This window comes from Mustela putorius, unplaced genomic scaffold, assembly GCF_011764305.1.
Source record: "Mustela putorius furo isolate JIRA1106 unplaced genomic scaffold, ASM1176430v1.1 tig00001033_pilon_pilon_pilon, whole genome shotgun sequence".
Classification (NCBI taxonomy): Eukaryota; Metazoa; Chordata; class Mammalia; order Carnivora; family Mustelidae; genus Mustela; species Mustela putorius.
Window position 1 is genome coordinate 1,707,322 of NW_025421540.1, and position 18,700 is coordinate 1,726,021.

Below are 18,700 nucleotides of genomic sequence, written 5' to 3' on the forward strand. Positions count from 1 at the left end.
GAGTGCTGTGAGGTGGGCTGACTGAGCAGTCAGCGGAGGGTTTGGGGTCAGCTCTGAGAAATCCTCAGTGCCAACTGGTGCACTGGGCATCTGTCACTAGTTGTCCTTTCTTCCACCCAGAAAGTGACTAACCAAAGGTTGAAACCTTTGGTTATTTCACTCTGAAATGGGAGTTTGAGAGTCCTGGTAGAGGGAAGACCATGCGGAACCTGTTCCAAGGGAGGAGGTGACATGCTTGTTGGACAAAGTGAGGTAGCTCTCGGCCCGACCCCCTGAGACTCAATAATGTCACCACAAGCAGCTGAAACTGGTTTTCTACCCAAGGACGTGTTTGAGAGATGCCAGAGCAGTGCATTTGTACAAAGCAGTGTGTGATTCTACTGCTGCAATCTTGCAAATCTATCCAAAACATTTCTTCATCCACTGCCTATTGTTTAAAAAAATCATACACAATAAAAACATGCCTGTATTAAATTTTCTGTGGTCTAACGTGAAACAAAAAGTTTTGTCCAACCTGGCAACCTTCATTCTGACACAGAGGCATCTGTCCTCTGCTCAGACACTCCAGTGACAGAGAGCTCATCGCATGGAAGGGAGCACATGGCAATAATTGTAAGGAAGAAATTATCTGGGCTTACCCCCAGATTTCTTTCCCTTTAAGTCTACTCATTGGTCTTACTTCTGTATTCTAAAGCAAACAGAATACAAGTTTTTTCTTTCCTTCCTAAAAATACGGTACCCAGAATGCACTGCGCTGCGATGTGTTCTAAGGTCCCAGGGAAGAGAGACTGAGCCTTGGCCATGAGTCCTGCCCGCTGTGCCAAGGGCCAGGTCCCGACCACTACCTATTTGTATGTAAACCTAAGAGTGGTTTCCACATTCTTAAAGGGTTGTTTAAAAAAAATCAACAAAGGACATGTAACAGAAACCACCTCATAATATCTCAAATATTTACTCTCTGGCCCTTTACAGGAGAGTCTGGGGACCCCTGGTTTAACATGTAAAGCACAGCATGGGGAACAGAGAGCTCTTTTGTTTCAGTTCTGCTCCGGCTCACAGCCCCTGCCCCCCTGAACACATCAGCCTGCCACCTGTACCTCTCTTAATTTTGGCCATTTTCAAGGATCTCAAGTTGAAAGGACCTTTTTTTCCTCAGATGAGAGAAAATCTCATCTTATACTCAGTGGGACACTCCGTGGGAACTTGGGAACACCTTTGAGGTAGAAAGTGAAGGAAACTGGGGAGCTGTCAGCATATAAAAGAGATTTTTAGAAAGTAGAAAAGCTAATCTCTTAAACTCTGAGGACAAAAGCCTAATTAGAAATTAATAGTGCTGTATGAAATACGGCAGAGTTCGCTGGAGCAGAGAGTTTTGGGGGCCAAACAGTAACAAAAGGGTACCTGAAAGGAGAACACCCTTTTCTCCGACCACAGTGTTGAATCCCTGGGGGAAGTCTCGGATGAAAGCACCTGCGTTAGCTACATCAGCCACTCTCTCTATCTGCTCGGCCGTCACTGAGGAGGGGTCGTCTGCACCGTAAGCAATGTTCTCAGCAATAGAGCAAGAAAACAAAATTGGTTCCTGTAAATTGGAAACAAAGCATATTTGCTGCAAATTTCAAAACAGACTTCAAACATATCTAGGAAATGCAGTGAAGCTTAATGTAGTCCTTACCTTGAAAAACTATTAAATTGCTCTCAAGGAATACACAGCCAGCTGCTGAATAACACAAATGTTAGGGGTGCTGACCCCCATGCTGTCGAAAATCTGAGTATAATTTTGAACTCCCCCAAAACTTAACCACTAATAGCCTACTGTTGACTGGAAGCCTTACTGATAACATAAACAGTGGATTAACACATATCTTGTGTGTTACACACACATTCTATATGGTATTCCTGCAATAAAGTAAGCTAGAGAAAAGAAGACATTATTAAGAAATCCTAAGGAAGGGCGCCTGGGTGGCTCAGTGGGTCAAAGCCTCTGCCTTCGGCTTAGGTCATGATCCCAGGGTCCTGGGATCGAGCCCCCCCCTCTCTCTCTGCCTGCCTCTCTGCCTACTTGTGATCTCTGTCTGTCAAATAAATAAATAAAATCTTCAAAAAAAAAATCCTAAGGAAGAGAAAATACATTCATAGTACTGTACTATAAAAAAAAACATGCATAAGGGGTCCCATGTAGTTCAAATCCATGTTGTTGAAGTGTCAACTTTACACTCTTTGTTTAAAGATTTTTTATTTATTTATTTGAGACAGATAGAGCAAGAGAGTGTGCACATGCACACAAGCGCAGGAGTGGGGCAGGGAGCAAGGAGCAGAGGGACAAGGAGAGGGATAAGCAGACTCCACACTGAGCCCGGAGCCTGACAGGCTCAATCCCAATACTGGAGCTGGAACCAAGAGTCAGACGCCAACCAACGGGGCCAGCCAGGAGTCCAGCTGCATACTATTTTGATTCTACTTCCTCATTCTCCATAAATCCACCCAGCTGACTTCTAAAAAATTCATGTTCTTCCATGAACAGGATTGATTTCATCGAGATACTGCAGGAAATGAGATCCCATGGCAGGTGCCTGGCGGCCAGCAGATACTTCATAAATGTAAGCTCCTGCCCTTGGGAATTGTGAGGTACGGAAGATGCCGGCTCCATCTGTATTTTCCAGCTGCGGGCTTCCCACTAAGGATCGAGGGGGGAATCCCCATCTCTATTCGTTACTTTTTGAAATATACACAAACCAGGTGGGAACAGGACATTTTAACAGAACCCTGTGGAATGGTCCTAAAACAGCAAATAAGCCTCCAGCTTCTTTTCTCCATCCCTAAACAATACACCCTGCTGCTATCCTTATACTGCCGAGCCACCCCATCACTGCCCGTCCTGCTCCGTAGCCGGTGGAGTGGGGTGAGGGGAAGTTCATTAGAGGGAGAGGCTCAGAAATGAGGGAAGCCTCAGGTCTGCCTGTGGTGCACATAGCCTGATAATAAAGTATCAGCAGCGGTGTCAGAACTTCCCTGCACCAAATGGTCTCATGAAAACAGCCTCATTAAAGTGACCATATCACAGACATTCTGCCTTGAAACCAGCAACCTCTCTGCAAGGAGACCCTGGCTCTCGCCATCATCTTTGCTTGCTTATCGCTGAAACCCATCATGTAAAACAGCAGACACTGCCAGTGACGAGAATAGGGATTATGGAAGAGTCCGTAAAAGCTAGAAAGTTCTAGGGACGCCTGGGTGGCTCAGTTCGTTGAGCGGCTGCCTTCGGCTCAGGTCATGATCCTAGCATCCTGGGATCGAGTCCCACATTGGGCTCCTTGTTCTGTAGGGAGCCTGCTTCTCCCTCTGCCACTCTGTCTGCCTGTGCGCTCTCTCTCTCTCTCTCTGACAAAAAAAATAAATAAATAAAATCTTTAAAAAAAAAAAGCAAGCTAGAAAGTTCTATCACTTCCACCCATCCTCTCTGAACCACCTGCATTACAAGGCTATACTAGTCCCCGGCTTTGGATAAAAAGTCGGTTTCAACTGGTTCAAGTCTTTAAGGTGGTCAAGATAAAGCACTATTTACAAACCTAAAAAACATGCCAGGGCAGATTAGTTTAGCATATCTGGAGAAAATCGATTCCTCCTTCTCTTTTGAGAGGTTGAAGTCTAAAGAAAACATAAATAATAAAAGCAAACTTAAAAGACAGTGTAACAAAAATGGAACCTCTCTTCTTACCTGACTCACTGTCCCAATCTTGGATCTCAGCCAGACTGGATTTAGCTGACGGATATCATGGCCATCGAGACTGATAGTTCCTTGGAGAGAGGAGAGGAAAGTCATGGAGTGTCACGGGGCCAACGACTAATGTAAACACTGAAAGGATCTGGTGGAAAAATTCCACATTCAGTTCTTTTAAAGATGAAAAGTATGTTCAAAATCTCCAAACAGAATCTAAAATCAACATATTTCATGGAATTTCCCTGTCTACTGTCTCCCTGCAGTGGTTAGCTGACTAGGCCATTGCTAGTTCATCCATCCAACTCGCCTCACAGCAGTGACTAACTTCCTCTGGACTGATTCAGGGCTCCCCCAGAAGATTCTAACTCTGGAGCTTCCTGACCACGTCGGTATCAGCAACCACTTTGAAGGTCTGGTTCTGTGGTGACATTTTGAAGAGGTGTCCTGGAAACTCAACCCTGGCAGTGATTTTTTTTTTTTTTTAGCTCTTTTATTACTCCTTAAAATAGTCCTTCCTACACAAATATGGTCAGAGGAGAATCATCCATAACCACAAATCTGATATCAGAGCAGAGCTTTTCAATAATCAGATGTGACTCTGTGACCCTAGCTAACAGAATTAATTCTACACCACAGAAGGAACTCAATAATGTTTGGGGACGGCAATGATGGTGACTAAAACACACTCTTTGTCTGTGGTGTGGAATTACACCAGCCAGCTGTAAACTTTCATAAACTAGCAAAAACCTGAGGTCTTCGACTTAAATAGTACAAGTATTCTATAGACTATGCAAGGCTGGAATTTACATGTCGTTTCTCTTCTCCTTGACCTGTTCACCATGATAAAGAAACTAGGGGCTTCATATTTCTGACTTGTTTGCATTCACCTGACTAGGGTTTTTCTAAATTCAGAATTTTATAGCAAGGAGAGTGAATCAAAACAGGGATTCCAGAGGCAACAGTACAGTTAACACCTATTTTAACACAGATGGTGATTCCGTGGGTCGCGATCTGCAAGTCGAATACTTATCTGGCACATGACCATGGTCTTAACCAAATGGCACAGATACAAAGATCATAAGACAGATTAATTTTAAACGAGTGATATAATTTTTACTAAGAGCTGTATTCTTGCTGAGAAACATCACTGTTTTCTCAGTTCCAAATCAAACCCACTAATACGGACTATCTACTCCAGGCTCAGCTACGAAGAAGGATACAAACTTTATGTGCAGTGAGGGATGTTGGACATTTCACAATATACACTCACTGAATCATGCTGCATACCTGGAACTAATAACGTTATACACCAATTATGTTGTAATTAACAAAGGATATAAAGAAATAAAAGAACATGTTCTCTGCTCTAAAGATGATATAATCCAGTTAAAAATAAAAACCAGAATAAGAAAAATCCATTATGAAAATCCGTACTACCTCAAAATAGTTTCCATAATGCAGTCACACAGAAGGGACCCCCGGGTGCCAAGTCACCTGTCAGCACGCTAGCCACAGGGCAGTTTGCGGGTAGATGCAGCCTGAAGGCTTCCAGAGAAGCTCTACAAGCTGAACGGCCAGCACAGAGTGGTACTTAATCCTCGGTGCTGCTCAGCCCCATGGGGGGTACCTTATTGGAGCTGTGGAGCAGCCTTGCCCATCCTCTCCCAGGAGGGAATACCAGCATGGGAGACGAGGAGGTAGAATTCAGGAAGTCACTCAGGACTTGAGGAGGTCAGACACGAACCATACACACTGCCTGCCAGGCCTTTTGCGACTTCTTAAAAGGGACACTTTATGTAAGGGACTTCTTTCCTGGGAACCAGTCCTCTGGGATTTCACAACTCTCGCACTACAGGTCTTTGCACAATTTCGTCCTCCCCCAGAACACGGGAGTACAAGGGCTCTGGAGGATCCTGCCACCTAGCATAGGATGAAGCACTCACCAGAAACGGGGTCATACAACCTCAGCAGAAGGGACACCACTGTTGATTTGCCAGAACCACTTGGGCCAACCAGCGCCGTGACCGATGCTGATGGGATGGAGAGGCTGAAATCCTGGAATATGGGCACCTCCGGGCGAGCTGGATAGCTGAAGTGCACATTCCTAAACTCCAAAGTGCCCTGGAAGCTCTCCTGGTTTAAAACGACCCCTTCTGCAATGGGATGGAATGAGAGTCACTTCACAGGAAGATCAGACCACAGCAGATCTCCGTCCTCCCACTGGTCAGACCACACACAGATGGCGCCAGCGGCAGTAGGAGGCCTTGAGCCTGCTCTGCACCCACTCCGTACAAGGCACGATGTGCATGCGCTCGTCTGATTCTCACAGCCTTGAGCGGCACAGATGACAGGACACTGCCTCTCCGAGACAAGCACCTGCCCAAGCTGACTGGTGGTGGAGCGAGCTTTCACCTGGGGTGCAGTCTGGTTTCAAAGCCCATTGCCTTTCCTCTGTGCCACTGCCTCTGGTGCTCCCCAGGTCCAGAGTTCATCTTATCTACTCTAAATATTCAAGACAAGGATGGTAAATGGGTAGGCCTTGCACAAGAGCTGCAGAGCCTGGTACCACCTTGCTAATGACTTGGGAAAAGCTGTTCAGCCCCTTTCAGCTGCATTTATTTCCTCCAGCCCGTCACACTGGAGAATACCGGGATTTCAACTCATGATCTGGGGCTAAGCAACAATGTCCTGGAAGTCCGTGATGAGGAACAGTTATGGCTCCGGGCCACACAGCCCTCCCAGAATGAGCTTCCAAGAAAGCAGCTGATATAGGAGATTGCTCTAGTCAATTAACACCAGCATCTCCTAGCCCACTACCCAAAGCCAAGAAATTCAGAGGCTTTTATATGTGTGGTCTGTCTTCCTTTCCCCCCATCCTCCCCACTGCCCAAACATCAGAATCACTACAGAAGAACAATCTGTTGGACTGGCCAGGGCCTTTCCTATTTGCAACCCTGGGTGGCACTCGCTTCCTTCCTGCTGTTGGTGGTAATGAATCACCTGCAGGGACGGCACACCACGTGGTCAGCCCCCATGCTTCTAGGGCCATCCTCTGCCCAGCTGCAGTGCCCACCACCTTCCTTCCTCTCTCACTGCCTGCCCCTCTGATCACCCTTCTCTGCTGTGTGGCAGGGATGATATCCTTCCCATGCTTATCCTCTGCAGGCAGAGCACGGCGGTGTTATAACTGTCCAAAGCCACATTCATTTAATCCCAACAAAGAACAAACTGATGAGAGACCCACCATTAAAAGGCAACTCAGGCTCTCTCTCAAGAAGCTCCCAGAGGCGTCCCCCAGCACCCAGCCCTTTCATCAGCTCCGAGTAGAAAGAGCTCAGACCTGAGGACAAGAAGCAAACATATCTATCACCAATGCCAGGAAATGACCATCTGCTACCCCCAGCCCTTTGCAAATAGTAATAATATGTTGCTTTTAATATAAAATCTGTAAGCTTTCAAAAAAGGATTTGAGGCAACTACCATATTCAAATTCCCTGTGTCATACCCTTGTTTGCCCTCAGCTTCTCTAATTTCACATAAAGACTAAATGTTGAATTGGGAATTTACAAATGCAGATAGCCATAGTAATCAACCACTGAATTAAAATCACAATATCACAGAGAAAATCTACCTCATCAAAAAACATACAATGTAAATAAAATATAACACTTACTTAAAAGGAATATAAAACATCTAAATATTCATTTTAAATTCCTATCCACAAAATCAAATCCCCCCTTTCAGTCACTCAACAAATAGAAATTTTACTAGGCTAAAAACTGAAAATTTGGAAATGTTAAATATTCCAACGATCTCTTTAAGGTCACCTTTGAACTATGAATTAATTAATACTTAAAGCAAACAAACTCCAAGTACACTAAGCCATGTAAACTGCAAGAATGTACATTTGTAACACTTTTCCTCAATAAGGATGCTGCAAAAATGGTATTCGAATATTCTTACTAAGGTACTTTTGTGCATATACTTGTGGAAACTTGTGCAAAATACAGTGGATTAAATTCTTCAGGTTAAATTAAAAATGCACTGGGCATAAACAAAACCAAATAAACAGAGTCAACTAATCTTTGACAAGTGAGCAAAGGTAGTTCAATAAAGAAAGGACAATCTTTAACAAATGGTGCTGGAACTACTGGACATTCACATGCAAAAAAAAAAGAATCTAGACACAGACCTCACACCCTTCACAAAAATTACTCAAAGTGGACCATAGACTTAAATGTAAAAAACAAAAACAAACTATAAAACTCTTAGAAGATAAGATAGGAGAAATCCTGAATGACTGTGGATTTGGTGATGACTTTGTAGATACCACACCAACACATGATCAATGAAAGAAAAACTGATAAATTAGACTTCATGAAAAGCAAAACCTTGAGCTCTCCAACAAAAATGAGAAGACAAGCCACAGAGTGGGAGAAATATTTGTCTAAAACGTACCTGCTAAAGGATGGATATCCACAATATAAGAACTCTTAAAACTCAACAATAAAAAAACCACCCAGTTAAAAAATGGGCAGAAGATCTGAACCCAAAGACCTCACTAAAGAAGAAATACAGATAATAAAAAAGCGTATGTAAACATAAAGATGCTCAACATCATATGTCATCAAGGAAATGCAAATAAAACAACAGGGAGATACTCCGCACACCTAATAGCATGATGAAAACCCAAGCTGCCGACGTGGTGAGGACGTGGAGGGAGCATCAGGAACCCTCACTCAGGGTTGGCGGGAACACATCACAGGACAGCCACTCTGGAAGGCGGTTTGGCAGTTTCTTACACTAGACATACTCTTGCCGTATGATCCAGCAACCTCACTCCTCTGTGTTTATCCAGAGAAGGTGAAAACTTATGTCCACATGAAAATCTGCCCATCGATATTTAAAGCATCTGTACTTACAATTGCCAAAACTTGGACGTAACCAAGATGCCCTTCAATATGTGGATGGACAGATATACTGTGGTCCATGTGACAATGAAATATTAGTCAGTGCTAAAAAGAAATGAGCTTTTGAGCCCTGAAATTGGCACGGAGGAACACTCGGTGCGCTGTACTAATGAAAGATGCCAATCTGAGCTATGTGACATTCTGGAAAAGGCAAAACTATGGAGACAGTAAAAAGATCCGTTGTGAAGGGTCAGGGGATGGGAGGAAGAGGCAGAGCACAGAGGATTTTTAGGACAGTGGAAGTATTCTGTGCAAAAAAGAAGGGAAGGAAGGAGTTGAAGGTAGTTCAACACAGTAGAGTTTAGACTCTGGAAACTAAAAACAACAAAACAAAATGGCCCTGGATAAACAGTTTGTGGTCTCTCCACACAATGGAGTGTTAGGGTCATGGAAATTAATGAAGCACCAAGCCATGCTACAATGAGGGTGAACTCTGAAAACATTCTGCTCTGTGACAGGAGCCAAACGTACAAGGCCACATAGTATGGGATTCCATTTGTACGAACTCAAGCAAACACATGAAGACCCAAAGCAAACTGTGGTTGCTAGAGTTTGAGGGAGGGAGAGATGAGGAAACAGGCTGCTTAAGGAATGCGGGGTTTTCTTTTGAGATGACAAATATTTTTGGGAGCTAAGGTGAGGTGGGAGTTGCACAGTGCTGTGAATGTACAAAATACCATGGACCCGTAACTTTAAAATGTGTTGTTAAAATGAGTCAGAAACAAGGTATCAGGGTTCGGTAAGAAGATGTATGAGCATTCGCTGGTGCAAAACAAGCCCGCTTTTCAAACAGCACTTCTAACCCTCTATCGGCAAAGAATGCAATAAGAATTTTCATTTTTCAGTATGTGGTTCTAAGCAGAAAACAACATCTAAAAATTCTTATTTATTTAATAAATAAAATTTAATTTCTTGTTTGCAGATTCATTATGCAATTATTCTGAACAGTGAGTGTCACCAAAACATTTAAAATCAAACTCAACTTCTTGAATGAGGTTCCTGTAGCCTTCCGTACCTGTCTGGGCTGTAACCGCGGGGAGACCTTGAGCTAAGAGACCCCGCCACATCTACCTGTACCTCTTCTCCCCGCTTCACCCCCACATGGCAGGTGTCATGCAAGATGGTGACCAGAGATGTGGGACAGCCTGCGGCTCCAAAAGCAAGTCACCCCTAAACCTCGAGCACAAAGCCTCAGCAGCAGCTTCTACTACAGGGGAGGTAACTGACTCCTGGCAGACGGGAACCATGTGTCCAACCTACTTCTGTGCAAGACACAGCTGTGAACTTGTCAGGACAAAAAGTAAGGCAGTGAACACACCAAAACAGACGCGGTTTCTATCAGGCCACGTAGTTTGGAGAAAAGAGGGTGGGAGGAGCAGAGGGACTGAGAAAGATCAAGTCAGCTCGTGGCAGAAAACACGAAGACGAGAGGAGGCCAGGGGGGAAGCAGACTGTGGTCAGAAAGGCCACAGGGAGGGGATGTGGTGGTGGATCGATCCACTCCGAGGCAGACCAGACCTGAAAGAACATGCCCGCCCAGGTGTGAGACCCTCCAGCCCAGCAGGCTCAACCCAGGGGTAGAGAGAAGGGCAACACCACATCACCAGGTCCTCCTGAGCTGACCCTCTCACCACCCCAAGCCACTCAGCACCCTGAACGGTCCTAATCAGGTTTTTCTTCAAGAGCAGCCAGCAGAACTGAAATGCTGTTCTCCGGGATCTCCGAAAATCTCGGTCCAGAAAACATCGTCACTTGCCAGCAGACAATAAAAGTCTCAGGTTGAGGTGACACTGTGGGATACCAGACTTCCGATGACCAGACCTCGAGCTATTTATCTAACCTTTCCATCTCAGCCTTCAAAGACAGGAAACAAAGAGCAGGAAATCACTTGGCCCTTGTTGGCTGGGCCTGTCAGAGAAGTACAGAAAAGAAAACCTCGCAGACTTCACACAGATTTGCCTCTGTGGACCTTGCTTCCCTTGAGGTGGGAATGGACAACAAAAGCTGAACTCAGAAATTCCTGACAAAAGCAAGCAACTCTGTTTCATGCACTTTCTAATTTACACTTTTTGACTGTTCAGCAATTTTGAACGGGGTGAACTTCATACCAAACTACCACTTCCACAGGACTGCGGGTTTGTGGACACACCTGCTCAGCACTGTCCTTTCTCTCCCCACCTTCTAGGGCCAAAGCAAACATACAGTCTTAATACTCGAGTTGGAATACACGGCTCCAGTGTGACCCTGAGCTCGGTACACTGTAAGAGGCCTCAGTTTCCCTGCCAAGGAACTGCCCACCTACATGGAATCACAGTGATCTTTCTTCTTTCAAAGTCAAGTTGGACTAATGTTCTAGGAAATGTTTTTTCAGTTGGAACTTAACTGATGAGAGGTGATGTAATGGTAAAGTTAAATTTTTATTTCAGAAACAATAACCTGACTTTTAATCTGTAATTCCCAAACCTATTTAGATTATATACCTCCAATGCTCACTCCAACCCAGAAAGCATACAGTAGGAAGGATGAGAGTTCACCCACGGTCATCTGGGCACTTCCCATCAGCAGCCCTCCTTTGTAGAGGACAGAAAGCACGATCAGGTTCCCGGAGAGCCCTGTCTGTCAAATGAAGAAAACAGAGACGTCAAGTGGGAACCAGAGACCTAAATTCCACAAGGATTAAAACGGCCTATAATTTCCTTTTTGCATTTAACTATTGCAACAAGATTTTTCCAAAGAGTAAGTCTTAATCTGAATTTCTGAAATATTGCAGTGTTGAAGGAAACAATCTCATCAACATGAAAACCTAGAACCTAGGACACCGATCTGATTCCTGTTTTACTCACTCTATTCAGTTTGCAAAGGAAAAAACACCATGAAGAACTCCCTCCATAAGGAGGAGACAAGTACACAGCTAATATGTGTGTTTACCTATTCTAATGTGACACCCCAAGCAAAGCTGGATAACAGACAGAGTCCCATCTGTCTTATCTGCCTTGAATGTTGTCAGGTGTGTGGTCTCTGGTCAATGCCGCCTTATCTGGGCCTCTCCTTCCTCCGTGTCCCTAAATCGTGACCATTACTGAATCACCTGAAGTTCTTCCCAATTTGAACACGCTATGGATTTCCCCTCATGGTGACTCTGGTTATTCCGCAGTGGGTCTCAAACTGCCTGCATCAGAAGGACCCAGAGGCCTGTCTCAAGCAGACTGCCGGCCCCCAACCCAGAGCCTCTGGTTCCTAGGTCTGGAGAGAAGCTAAGAATCTGCATGTCCAGTCAGTTCCCAGGTGAAGCAGATGCAGGAGGCCTGGACCACACTGGGAAGCCTGATCCCACACTGTCTGGGCCTCGTCATTCACTGCCTTTTGTTCCATGTAGCGGTTTTCCTCTTCTTCCACAGAAATAGTTTATGAAGGCTCACACCTAGTTTTGAAGTGGAAGAGAATGATTTTCTACCCATGACGAAGTCACAGAATAAAACCGTCTTTCAGTCATAATGTCCACCCTTTGCACTCTTTTCAAAATGATCTACTTACTGCTCCAAAGAAGAAAGCCCGAGCAAATGCTTCTTTCCTTGCTAACTGCATCACGTGGTCCATTTTGCCAGCATATTTCTCTATTTCAGTCATTTCTTTCCCAAAAGCTCGAACAGTTCTTATATTTCCAATACGTTCCTCAGCTAGCTGGGAGAATAATAAACACATTTCAAGGAGAAGAAAGTCACATTTCAAGATTTCTACAGGCAAGTTAAAGTAGGACCCTCATTTTTAAGACACTATCAGTAGAAAGCTGTTTAGGATAAATGACTAAGTCAAAAACAGGTTACAAAGCAGAGTATATGAGCAACCCCATTTTTGCAAACAAATATTTATCTCTACATACCAATACCGTATATATGTAAACAGACAAACAGGAGGACTAACAGACACTGTAATATATTTTTATGCTGAGAAAAAAGATAAAAAGGATAGATTCTAAAATGTTAATAACATTCATTCTGAGAGATAGGGTTGTATGTGTTCTTTTCCCTCTTTATATTTTCAGGTTTTCAGTTACAAGCACACACAGTGTTTGTAACATGAAAATGTAAATTATTTTTAATTTTTAAAAAATACAATATTGGGGGCACCTGGGTGGCTCGGTGGGTTAAGGCCTTTGCCTTCGGCTCGGGTCGTGATCTCAGGGTTCTGGGATCGAACCCCGCATCAGGCTCTCTGTTGGGTAGGGAGCCTGCTTCCCTCTCTCTCTCTCTCTGCCTGCCTCTCTGCCCACTTGTGATCTTTGTCTGTCAAATAAATAAAATCTTTAAAAAAAAATACAATATTGGATACCATTGCAAGGCTTCACTTGTTAATTAGAAGGACAGAGTGTCATGCAGAAACTATTTTCAAAATATAATTAGCTTTTCCATCCTACAAAAACTGGTAAATGGTAAAGACCTAAGGAGCTCACACAGTGTTCAGTCACATGGGATCCACTCCAAAGTATGGGTGGTACTAGAGTTTAGAAGGCAGAGTATTTGACGTTTCTAGGATCTTGAGGGCTAACTGAAGAAAAGTAAGTAGGTTTTTGAAAATCCTAAGTACATCTCCGAGGGCGTGCCCCCTAGTACCCCGCCAGTTCTTCTGGCGGAGATCACACAGGGGAGCAGCCTTTACCTGAGTGGCTTGTGCCAGGGAATCCTGCGTAAGTTTGGTTAGTTTCCGTAGATAACGTCCGTAAATCACAGCAAGGATGGATACTGGAGGCCCCACACTCAAAACAAAAGTGGCCAGACTAGGTGAGACAAAAAACTGTCAAAAACAAAAGCCAAAGTTGTTTATTACACAGAGTAGCAAGACATTCTCATTACCTACATAAGAGAGAGAGAGAGAGAGAGAGTGTGTGTTTAAATTAATAGGCAGGTTTGAAGGCTGAAGGTGCTGTCTCAAAATTGTACATCCTGTTTGGGTGGAACTTTTCGGACATTTTCAATCTTCACAAAACTCCATGAAAATGCAGAATGCCACACAGGGGTAAGAAGGCAAAGCTGCTGAAGAAAGGACGGAAATATGTGACCCCCCAGTGCTGTACCATGGCCAATACGATGCTGTTGCACAGTAGACCACGCTGTTCAACCACAGAGGAGGGGCAGGCAGGCCAGGAGTCAAGGAAGGAGGCCCACACTGCTGGTGCTGACCAGGCCCCACCAGGAATTCTGTATTTGAGCTTGGATCCCCTTGAAGGCACTGAACGACCGAGTGACATGCCTCGCTGAAATGACCAAGACGGCCAAGACACACAAAAACCCACATGGAATGAGAGACGGAAGAGGACTCCCCACAGGGATTACAGCTAACAAGTGCAAGGAGAGCTGGAGCTGTTTCCACGGCTCAGAGGAACAACGTCTCAGCAGGGTGGATGTGGACTCGACAGAAGGAGTTTCTAACAGTTGGAGCTGCTCAGGGAGGAAGTAATCAACTTCCATAGAAGTAACACAGTGGATCCTATCAACCCTGCAATTCGGTGACTAGATTTTAAATGGCACTAGCATCTTTTCAACAAGTTGTTAAAATCTGCCAAATCTCATTTGCATGGAAAATAGAATAATCAGCATAAGTCTTTGTTAAAAAGCTGAGGAAAGGGGATGCCTGGGTAGCTCAGTCTTTAGCCGTCTGCCTTCGGCTCAGGTTATGATCCCAGGGTCCTGGGATGGATCCCTGCATCGGGCTCCCTGCTCAGTGAGGAGCCTACTTCTCTCTCTCCCATTCCCCCTACTTGTGTTCCCTCTCTCACTATGTCTCTGTCAAATTAATAAATAAATTTAAAAATCTTAAAAAAAAAAAGCTGAGGAAAAGTTGCACACTGAAATGCACAGTAACAGATGGACCAACCGATCATTCATTCATTTACTCGTTTGACAGCTCATTAACCCAATGCCTACATGTAGCACACGCCATTCTAGGCACCTGTTAGATAACTGACCCATGCAGAGTTTTGTCCAAGGGGAGAGCCAGAGAGCTAATGGGTAAAAGAGGGACAGAGAGGACTATTTCAGGTGTAATAGGGTCTTGGACAAGCAAGTGCACGAAGGCCCTGAAGCAGGAATTAGCTTGGGACCTTCAGTTTGTGGAATGACCACCCACCCCGGCCCCGAGCAAGCAAGTCATACAGTCCAGCAGGGCCCCAGGATAATGGCTGCCAGCAGGACACATGCAGGGGGAGTGACGTGATCATGGCAGGCCTAATGGTTCTGGGGCCTGACAAGGCAGCTCAAAAAAACCATCCACATGGGGTGTCCTCTGTGGTGGGGCAGGAACTACACAAGAACCCCTGGGGGGACTGTCTCAGAAGCACCCCCCTCTCTGTGCTCTGGTTCCATGCTTGGTAGGAACTTTCTGAAGGTGCCCTGTCACTAAAAAGGGGGTGTTGGAATAGCAGGAACACACATATTAATGCAGGAAGGAAGATCCCATAATGAAAACTATTCAACCTACAGTATGGTATAGACACTATTAGGTTCTTGTGAGCAGGCAGATCCTAAGTCATCTCCAGGGAGCTTGTGAGAAATGAAGAATCCCTTTGTTCTGCCAGGGCTACAGACCAGGTTCCAGGTGACGCCACCTCATGAGGCCCTGTATAGGCTGAATGTCTGTGTCCCCCCAAAATTCATATGTGGAAGCCTTGATCCCAGTGTGGCTGTATTTGGAGATGGTACGCCTAAGAAGGTAATTAAGGTGAAATGAGGTCAAGCGTGGGGCCTTTTCAGGATCAGTGTCCTTAAAAGAAGAGATGCCAAAGAAGCTACCCTTTCCACCCAAACACCAAGGAAAGGCCATGTGAGCACATGTCAAGGTGGCAGCCACCTAACAGGCCAAGAGAAGAGGCCTCACAATGAACCAGCCTTGCCAGTACCTTGACCTTGGACTCCAGCCTCTAGAACTGTAAGAAATAAATCTGTCAGGGGACGCCTGGGTGGCTCACTTTGTTAAGCAGCTGCTTTCGGCTCAGGTCGCGACCCCAGTATCCTGGGATCGAGTCCCACGTCTGGCTCCTGACTCAGCGGAGAGCCTGCTTCTCCCTCCCACTCTGCCTGCTGCTCTCCCTGCTTGTACTCTCCCTCTCTGTTAAATGAATAAATAAAACCTTAAAAAAAAAAAAGAAAGAAAGAAGAAATAAATCTGTCAGTTAAGCCCCAGCTCTGTGGTACTTTGTTAGGGCAGCCTGAGCAGACTAAGGCCGCTTCTGATTAGCCATGAGACTTACACTGAACTGTCTGAAACGGTTACAGAGGTTCCCCACTCTTCCCGAGCCCCAGAATTTTCAATATTTAGGAATGCTGCTTTCTTGCGGGACAGGTCCTCTTCCAGAGCTTGGCTTCTCTCTTGGCTGGGAAAACACAGGATTTCAAAGCAGCTTTCCATTCCATAATCTGACCTTACCCAAAGCTCAGCCTGCAACACTTCCTTCTGGTCTAGATTGATCGCTACGTGGAAGCAAAGAGGACATAAGTCCATGCTATTCCACTTGGGAGATGGGGTGAATTAGTCCTCGTTCTTAGGCTCTGGGACTGCACTGCTTAAAATGACAGCATCACAGGGCTACTGAGCACTTCTGATGGAGCTAGTGTGACTGAGAAACTGAATTCTTAAGTTTGTTTAGTTCTTTTGTTTTTTGTTTTTTTAAATTTGACAGACAGATCACAAGTAGGCAGAGAGGCAGGCAGAGAGAGAGGAGGAGGAGGCAGGCTCCCTGCTGAGCAGAGAGCCCAATGTGGGGCTTGATCCCAGGACCCTGAGATCATGACCTGAGCCGAAGGCAGAGGCTTTAACCACTGAGGCACCCAGGTGCCCCATTAAGTTTGTTTAGTTTTAATTAAAGTTTAAATTTAAGGGGCACCTGGGTGGCTCAGTGGGTTAAAGCCTCTGCCTTCAGCTCAGATTATGATCCCAGAGTCCTGGGATCAAGCTCCACATTGGGCTCTCTGCTCAGCATGGAGCCTGCTTCCTCCTCTCTCTCTGTCTGCCTCTCTGCCTAGTTGTGATCTCGGTCAAATAAATAAATAAAAATCTTTTTAAAATAAATAAATAAATAAAAATTTTTAAAAAGGAATATTCTATTTCTGTTCAATTACTGGTAAAGTTTTACGTACATCTGGAAAACCTGGTACATCAATCTGCTTTTTCAATGGCAAATTCTATAAATCTAAATGCAGATGTAGTATCTCCAATGCAAATTTGGTATCTGGCTTGAGATGCTCCATAAGTATAAGAGACACATTGAATATTCAAATCTTAACATGAAAAAAATAATACTAAATATCAGATTAATAATTTTTATAGAAATTACATGTTGAACTGATACTTTGTTTATGTTGGGTTAAGTAAAATATATTATTGAAGTTTATCTCACCTCATCTTTCTTTTTGCTTTTTAAAATGCGGCTATTAGAAAATTTACAATTACCTGTGTAGCTTGCATGACATTTCTACTGGCCAGCAGCACAGGTCTGAAGAGAAACATTGTTTTCAAGGGAGGCAAACAGACAGGACAGTGCTCAAGCCACCCAGTTAAGGCAGGAAAGAGGTTGTGGGGTAGAGAGAGCTCACCTCAGGGCCATACAGATCTACTTCTGTGCACAGAAGGATGGAATTCACCCTCCTCCTTACATGAAGAAGAGAGGAAATGATCCCTTGGTCTTGTCAAGATAACACTGTCTTTTCTGGGGGCAGGGAGAGAATGTCCCTCACAATCTTCCCTCTAACCCACTGCCTGGCACCCAAAGGATTCCTTCCACCTGTTGCTTTTCTCTGCAACATTCTTTCACACATTTTTAGAAAACCCAGGCAATCATGTAATCTCTTCTAAAGGTAACGGTCCACTCCCAGATCAGGGCAGGCCTGGAGAAACGAAGGCTGCAGGAGGCCACACAGGAAGGCCACCTCCACATCCCTGATGCCCTGTGCCAGCCCTCTTGGCTAAGTGGCTCACAGGGTGATGAGAAGAGCTCAATTTGAGCTCCCCTCATGACTGAGAGGCCTGGCACAGGCCAAAGCCCTGACTGGAAGGTACCACACGGGCCGGCCAACATACCATCATGCCAATGCCAACAGAAGCCTGGGCCCCCGCCCTGAGCCCATCTGAGAGGTTTTCGGTCACCGAACGCCCGAGGAGCGCGGTGTCTGAGGAAAGGCGGTTAATCAATTCTCCAGTGCGAGTCTTGTCAAAGAAAGCAACCTCTTGCCGCAGAACAGAGGAGAATAAGGAGGTTCTCAACCTATTCACAATGCGCTGACCTGCAAAAGCAAACAGGAAGGGCATCAGCTGGGGTGCAGCCCCCTCACAGGCAGCAGCCTGGCCCTGAGGCCCTCTTCTGGGCACCGCAGTCTCTGAGGCATGTCTGGGGCCCTGCATCCCCCCAGTGGGAAGGGACTCACCAGAGCCCTGGCATCCAGGCAGGTGTGCACTGGTCACAAGCACTGATTTCTCTCTTAGTAACCCCACACAGACTGTGGATGTGGAGGATAAAATACGGTATCTCCGAGAGATGTTTAAAAAGAGTGTTCACCAATAAGCTGCAGCACATTAACTTCGCCCACACTAATTTTGCTCCTTGTTGGCAATCCTTTCCTCTACTGAACTTTCAAAGAGTGAGCATGGGTTAATTATTTGCAGAGTATTTTATTAGCTAGATGATGAGAAGCAACTTAGAGTCGGGCATCCCGGGCTTTATGATTATGATGGCTGTCGCCCACCTGTTAGCAGCCAACCTCGTCATGGAAGTGCTGTAAAAACTCATCGCCCCCATGCCTGCTGAAGGGCAGCACAAACACGGAGCAGATGAGGTTTGTACAGGCCCCTGAAGGAGGTGCAGAACCCCAGCCTCCTGACCAGGGGCCCACGTTTGCAAACCTCCCAGAACACAGGCTACCTCCCTTATTTTGCTTCATGCACATGGAGAGTCAAGAAGAGAGTGTGTGACCTAAAACAATTCGTAGCTCCAACTGGCTGCACACCGGGCTCCGTCCCCACT

General features: G+C 45.2%; 1 protein-coding gene across 1 annotated transcript in view; it reads right to left on the reverse strand.

Moving 5' to 3' along the window:
• ABCB10 (ATP binding cassette subfamily B member 10) overlaps positions 1–18,700 on the reverse strand; it is a 35,918-nt gene that overhangs the window by 5,662 nt on the left and 11,556 nt on the right. Inside the window, exons 3-10 of the mRNA XM_045087091.1 lie at positions 17,761–17,963; positions 13,348–13,482; positions 12,226–12,372; positions 11,172–11,307; positions 6,966–7,061; positions 5,665–5,874; positions 3,719–3,798; positions 1,402–1,582 (exon numbers count right to left, since the gene is read on the reverse strand). Of these exons, the coding sequence (XP_044943026.1) occupies positions 1,402–1,582; positions 3,719–3,798; positions 5,665–5,874; positions 6,966–7,061; positions 11,172–11,307; positions 12,226–12,372; positions 13,348–13,482; positions 17,761–17,963 (1,188 nt within the window). The remainder of the gene's footprint in view (positions 1–1,401; positions 1,583–3,718; positions 3,799–5,664; positions 5,875–6,965; positions 7,062–11,171; positions 11,308–12,225; positions 12,373–13,347; positions 13,483–17,760; positions 17,964–18,700) is intronic.